General features: G+C 42.1%; 2 protein-coding genes across 2 annotated transcripts; both read left to right on the top strand.

The window, feature by feature from the left end:
• Positions 1–184: 184 nt before the first annotated feature.
• PHALS_05225 (uncharacterized protein) lies at positions 185–460 on the top strand (the record flags this gene model as incomplete). The annotated part of the gene is made up of 2 exons (XM_024718918.1): positions 185–232; positions 302–460. The coding sequence occupies 2 exons, from the start codon at positions 185–187 to the stop codon at positions 458–460; spliced, it is 207 nt and encodes a 68-aa protein (XP_024584269.1).
• Positions 461–3,652: 3,192 nt separating this feature from the next.
• PHALS_05224 (RxLR-like protein) lies at positions 3,653–4,384 on the top strand (the record flags this gene model as incomplete). Its single annotated transcript, XM_024718917.1, has 2 exons — positions 3,653–3,752; positions 3,816–4,384. The coding sequence occupies 2 exons, from the start codon at positions 3,653–3,655 to the stop codon at positions 4,382–4,384; spliced, it is 669 nt and encodes a 222-aa protein (XP_024584268.1).
• Between the last annotated feature and the right edge of the window lie 2,715 nt (positions 4,385–7,099).

Raw genomic sequence — 7,099 nt, 5'->3', positions numbered from 1 at the left:
TGTATACTCTTGGAGGTCAAGCTTCCTCTGTGCAAGGTGCCGTGTGACCCGTCACAGCTTAGCTCTTTCTAATCAAAAAGCAACAGCAACCCCGCTGCACTTGCTTTACCTGGCTGCTATGCGGATCAGTTATATACCTGAGTGGGGAACAACTAGTACCTCTCGCACCTCAGACTTCGTTATAATGGACACGACGAACTTTATACTATTACTAGAAGAAATCGAGCGACTGGTTTCGATTTAACATCGCGAAAGTTTTGCAACAAACGTGCCCAAACAAACTTGCACACGCTTTCAAAAGTCTTCACTTGAACAAACGAGTGAGATTTTTGAAGTTGCGCGTAGCAATGTTTACGGATTCATGCAGACACCAAAGTTTAGTGACAAACGTATTTATCGAAGACTTGTCTCTTTATTGCGTCGTTTATTAGATATAGCAGTAGTCAAAACTTACTGTTAATTTGGCTGCTTTGTCGCATCTTGCTAGAAGCAAATTGTCATAAGAGTAAAAAAAAACGCATAGAAACATTGTAGTCATAACAGCTTCATCATAACCGACCTGGGACATCCCACCGTGCTCCATCATGTACCATGCGAAATCAACGAGCGTCCGATATATGCGCTGGACTACTCCGTCTGACTGAAGCGTTTATAGTGGCGAGTACAATGACTTTATCTCCGCGTCAATCGACAGTTTTGAAGCCAGTCGCTTGAAGAAGTATCCGAAACGTCTAAACTCAAATGGCATCTTCATTTATATGGACGAGTGTAGTTTCTGCAATGAGCATTGACCGCTGGAGATTCGAAGCGGAATACACCACGAGTGACATACATGCCTACGACATACTAGTCGGCAATGGGATGCGATGACTCGTGCGATTGAAAAAATTCGTGTGACTTTGAGCCCGATTCTCTGCATATGAATGAGGCGTAGGATATTGTGCATCTACCAAGGGGACAAAAACGATTGTTATCAATAGGTCTTAGAGGAAAACCAAATTGTAGAATCGAGCGCTACAAAGCATGACTTGTGGCAAAAACATTTTGTCGCAGTATGGTGTTGACCATGAGGAAAATCTTTCGCCGGAGGCAAGTACTTGTTGATTCGAATTGTGCTCAGTACGGCTGTAAAGAATGAATGTATCCTTCACCAAATGAATGTCAAGATCGCGTTTACTAATGCGCTCTACATCAACCATAAGGCTTTGCTTACCCCAATGACCGGGTCTGTGCGAAAGTCCAAGCGTTCGCATTACGGCCTCAATCATTGGCCATGCATGAGAAATCGATCACTTGAGAATTTATGATACGATGGGTCTCACCAAAAGCAAGTCCGACCATATGGTTATTGCAAAGGCAAATATGTCGGCATAGTCTTTGTGGTGCTTTACGTGAACGACTTAAACATCGCAAGTCGCGATGATACAAATTTACTATTAACAAAGCGTGCACTTAGAAAACTTATCGAGATGACTAACCTCAGCGTGTTAAAGATTTTCTCAAAATAAAAATCAATCAGGATATCGAGTTATGTCAGGTTGCGATGCGGCAAACTTAGTAAGACCTCTCGAGATCGAAGACTAAGGCTCGCAAAAATCAAGTGTGAGGATTGTTTTTTAAGCGATACCATAATGGGCAATGTGAGTTACCAAAGTACATCATGTATTTCATGGTTGCCACTTGTCCCGACATGCGGGAGAATTGAGCCAAGTTGCAGCTGATCCAGTTTATCACATAATAAGCTCTTACACAAGTACTGCGGTGCTTTAGAGTCGCCCAGGTATATGGACTTGTGATTTTGCGGGAAATTGATGAAGTGCTACAACGTTGTTTGAATGCTTGAAGTGCTACAACGTTGTTTGAATGCTAATGAAAATGTGTGCCATCGAGTACCGCCGAAGCACGACAAACTATGTGTTTGTCATGAGCAATGGATGTTTTGGCTGGAGAAGCAAGAAGCAGTGGCCAGTGGCACTTTCATCTACTAAAGCAGATTGCATGTCACTGTTGGAAGCAACACAGGGGGCAGTGTGGCTCAAGGTTTTATTGCACGAGCTCAAAGTTGAGGAGTATCCAATTGAGAGTTGGGAGGCAGCCAAGGTCCGATTGCACCAGACAGGGATTTGATTTTACAAAGTCACCAGCACATTGATAGTCAATGACAATTCGTGCGCAAAAAAGTTAAGGACGGCCAATAGATGCTAGATTTTTTTTGACGCAAGACATACTGTCTGACACCATATTGAAACCATGTGTTGCTATACAGTTGGCATCGCTTCGCGAATGCAAGTTTGGACCGAGTCGAAATCGTCTTAAATACGAATAAATAACCGGTAGGTACCGACTACTGCAACACATAATCGAAATTCATTGCAACGCTCTGATGAGCAAAATTAAGCAAAGCAAGCCTCGAATATTCCAGTACATACGGTGGCTGCAACTCTGCAACTAATTTTACATGCTTTTAGCCTTTCGCCAACGCTTGATTAAGCGAAGATTCCGTGATGACTAAAGGCACTCCAGAGCTTATTACCGGTATTAAGCTCCTGCATTGGTACCAACACACACACAAATGACTTGCCTATTTTCTGTAAGCGACAGTTGGTTCCCGTTTTTTCGCTTTTCACGCACGTGTATGTGCGCATTTTTATGTACAAAATCCGTTCGGCTGCTAACTAGAATTTCGTAAAAAACGCAAACAACGGAGTACACACAACGCATGTATGGCATTCATCTCTATTCATACGATCGACATACATTACATGGCCTAGAGAGACCACAATTGATTGATCTGATGATCAAACGAAGGTATACCATTCTTGATCATCTCAGACAGAGAGCAGGATCATCCCACTTGTAGATCGTCAACAGAGACCATAAGATCGACGTCTTAAAAGAATAGGTCCCGCCTTTTTTTGCGTAAGAGATTAATCAGCAGGTTTGTAGGTCCATAGCAGGTTTTTCCTACAATATTTTTACTCCAGGCAGGATTTATGCACGGAGGCGCTATGCAGTATGACAGCGACAAAAAGTCGCTCGTGTTTGGATAGTTCAGGTCGTTCAATTGTGCCTTGTTTCAGAAAAGCTTTAGTCGTCAGAGGGGTGGATAGACGTATTAAAAGTAAGCACAGAATGAGCCGACAATCAACTATTTGGGATGTGCTGCTCAGAAATGCTAGGGCTCGAGCAGAAACGCCTGCTTTGATCAGCACATAAATCATGCCGTTGACTTTTAAACTATGAGGTAGTCTCTATCTCAATACAGAATGTTTTCGTTTTCTTTGAATGCATTTCCTAACGTGCGCATTACTATCAAGTTTGATTATTCCTTAGGACAGATTCTGTAACAACTAGTGCCGATGACTGACGAGAGACTCCGATAAAATTACTTTTCCATAACAAAACTGCGACGACTCTACATTGTTAGACAATTAAGTTACACACAGGACGTAAAATAAAACGTCTTGTGGTGAAAAGAGAAATTCAGGGATGTACGACACTAGCTCTACGCTGCATTATAATACATGTAAACTATGATTATGCACACAAGGGAACGATAGAAACAGCAACGTGAAGGTAAAGTATCTCAGTAATTAATCAGTTCATTTCTCATTTTCCTCGTAACTACACTAGCGCCTCTTCAAGACCCCCGATGCTGCTCCGCTCATTTCTACTCATTTGTGCGGCTACGCTGTTTGTTGGTCTCAGCGAAGTTTCAAGTTCAAGTCATACCAATTCATCGGATTCAAAGGGTACTGCTTCATTGAACAGCCAATCTACTCCAACTGACAACATCATCTACTCTGATGAGGAAGAGAGGCATGTAGTCGTACCAACAGCTGTCGCCTCGAAACTGAGAGACGATTTAAATAAGGCTCTAAACAAACTTCCCAGCATCTTGAAGCGCGATGCCACCACCCTACCCGAGAATGTTGGGCCAAAGACAAATAATCCCCTTACAAATGCGTTTACTCCACAAAAATCGACACCAAATCACCAAGTGGATCCAAGTGTGGTACCAACGATAAGTTTAGCTCAGAAGATGAGGATCAAGAAAAGGGAAGAAGCTAGAAAAATACTTGAAGAAATTATGAAGAGGCCGCCGAAATATGTCATCAAACCACCACCGACGCGGTCAGCTGAATTTTACAAGAATCCAGCAGTGCGAAACGCTAACAAAAAACTTGAAGAAATTATGAAGAGGCCGCCGAAATCTGTTATGGAACCATCACCGAAACCTGTTATGGAACCACCACCGAAACCTGTTATGGAACCACCACCGAAGCGGTCAGCTGAATTTTACAAGAAGCCAACAGTGCGAGACACTAATAAAAGACTTAAGGAAATCATGAGTCGTGCGGATGAAAACGCCGCACCCGTTTAATCCCCTAAGAATACCAAGGTAGACACTCCACTGGCGCAGAGTTGACGAGAAGACATCTTTTAAGGAATCGAACAATTCAAGGAGTCGGGCAAAAGTGATTGACGTGCCAGCGGGAGGATTGCGAAGGAATCCAAACGTCGGGAGAGCAACGAGGCGGGAACGATATGGGATGACTTATATAAAGATGCCGAAAGGATTAAACGGCTACGGAGCTCAGAGCGAACAAGTAACTAACGAGGCGAATAGCAGAAGAAGTTTGGAAGCTGATGCGTCAAAAAAACGCAAAAAGGCTCAAGGAATCGCCAAACGGAAGTTGGTGGACAAGTCACAGAGTGTTTCATGAAAAGCTAGATAAGTCATCTCTCTGTTTCATTCCGCGGTAGTACACTTTAGCGTTTTAACCGATAATAAAGACTCATGTTGTTTTGATTATTTTCGAATCCGTTCTTGTGTGTCAAACCTGTCTAACTTACCGACGAGCAAGCAGATCTTTCAATTAAATTCGCAAAGCCCTAAAGTTTTGCTTCGTTTACTGGTTCTTCTGCACAAAGATAAAAAACGAGATTCTGGATATTAAGAAAGAATTTCAGTAAAGTAAAAGTTGTCCAAATGGATATTGTGATTATATAAAGTATTCATATCTTCTTCGTATAGCAAATTTGTACTGGTGTCCTCCCAGCGACCATTTATTAGTGTTTGCTTGCCATCGACTTCACTCATGTCTCTCCTCACTAACGCTTGCAAAATACTGTGACCGTGGTGTCATTTGTTGTATAGCTTACCACATTAGACCTAAATGAGAAGCTTCACTCGATAATTCAATCCCTGAGCAGCCCACTGCACATGACGAAGACTTGTCAAAGTATTCAATCGATCTATTTTGCCTCTTATGCTTAATATATCGGGTGATGGCATCTGGATTCGCATAGTCGTACCCACAATATGTACGAGCAATATCGTGATGCAAAGCCATCGAGAAAATGTTCTCGGATACCACAATTCAGATCATTTGTACTTCCCCTGTCGCGGACGAGGTCACGAAGAAACCTCACATGCAACAGGTTGATGACTCGTTCCGGCTTTCACACCATCTGCCGCGTGCTGCTCTTATCGCAGTTTGCATCATCGATATTTATTTACTACAAGTATTTGATAGTTTTTTTGTATTTGAATATCTTTCGGATGATAGTTTAACATTTATTTCAAGAATGTCTTGATCAAGAAATTGATCTTGACAATTGCCCAGCAGAAAAGTTGGCGGCCGATCCTGTGGAAAATATCATCGAAACCCCTGAAAGCACAGTGCTAGCTCCTTCCTCGACCGACGCTACAAATCTTCGAAATGCTGAAGCAATTAAGCAAAAATGGTCTGATGCATGGAGGGAATAGCCACTCTGGATAGATCTTGTGGATGTGATGGAAGTGAATCTCACTTGGAACAAATTGATGTTATAATTCTCAGACCATCCATCCTAGGTGTCTCACTGACCACTTTGCTGGACCCGGCGCAGAATGGAGTTAATCGACTACTTTGGAAAGAGCGACACGACATAAAGCTTCATTATCTCGCCGAAGCCGATGTAGAAACACCTACTTCATGAGACGTTTTGTCGTTACTACATTAAAAAGTACCAAGCGTGCCAATCGCTTTTCTTGCGATACCCTCTTTATGTATAAATTTCAAAGCTCAGGTCTTATGGCAACCCGACGACATGCTTTTGAAGGATTACGCACGACGATTGCCAGCCAGGACGCTCATGGACGCGTTGTGGGGCTTTAAACGATCCCTTTGATCTGAATTAGATGATTAGCGTCGAAACTCCAACTCATTCATTTCTCCAAAAGGTTGAATTTTTGAGATACGCTGCAAAAGCTAAGGAATTTTTGCAGGTAGTGCGTGGCTGCGAAGGACTTGAAAGACTACCAAAGTTGCCCAAACCATACTTCATAGCAGCAAGTCCCACCTTGCGTGATCAGTACTTTATTAAAGTGGCTTATGTTTGTGTAGAATTATCGAGTGTAATAGTTTGTGATCGGCCTTGTTAATTGCAAATATAAACTCGCCAATGACTTAGCTTACAATGACGGAAGCTTTGCTCTGTCTTAAATTGGACTTCAATGAGATCTTTATCTGATGTCGCCAAATTCGACGTCTTGGCTTCGTGGAACGCTTTGCACTGCCGGCACATTAAATTTTAGACCAGCCAATTTGCGATATCATCCTCCCTTATTGTGTCAGCTTCTACAGTACGTTAAAGATATGAATAGTCACATAGATCTGTTTATGATGAAAATATCGAGTACGTTTGAAATTCACCTTCTAGGTCGCCAGACTATGAGAGTCTTAGATAGTCCTAATCCACTCTCGCCACAGTGTAGGCAACATTGCTGTCATAACAAACAGGCGTAAACTACATGTGATAACGGTGTTAAAATTTTGTGGATAACTTCTAGCGGAATACATAATTTACTTTGCTATATGTTTAGTTATCCTTTGAAGCTTGATACAAGGCCATAGGTATCAGGATAAAGTGTCATCGGTTTGGATTTGAGTGATGGTAATTGAGTTCCGTGGAATACATCATGACGCAATTAGTGCGTTATTAAGGATTTAGATGTAGATAGTATATTCTTTCATTTCAGTCAGAGATGTAACAAATCTCAAGTTGTGCGAGTATACTTACCAGCGTAGAAGGATTAAGAACTATACTTATA

The sequence above is a fragment of the Plasmopara halstedii genome (assembly GCF_900000015.1).
Source record: "Plasmopara halstedii genome assembly, contig: Scaffold_2881, whole genome shotgun sequence".
Classification (NCBI taxonomy): domain Eukaryota; phylum Oomycota; class Peronosporomycetes; order Peronosporales; family Peronosporaceae; genus Plasmopara; species Plasmopara halstedii.
The sequence above is the reverse complement of the archived record's forward strand: the minus strand, read 5'-3'. Positions and strand labels throughout refer to the sequence as shown.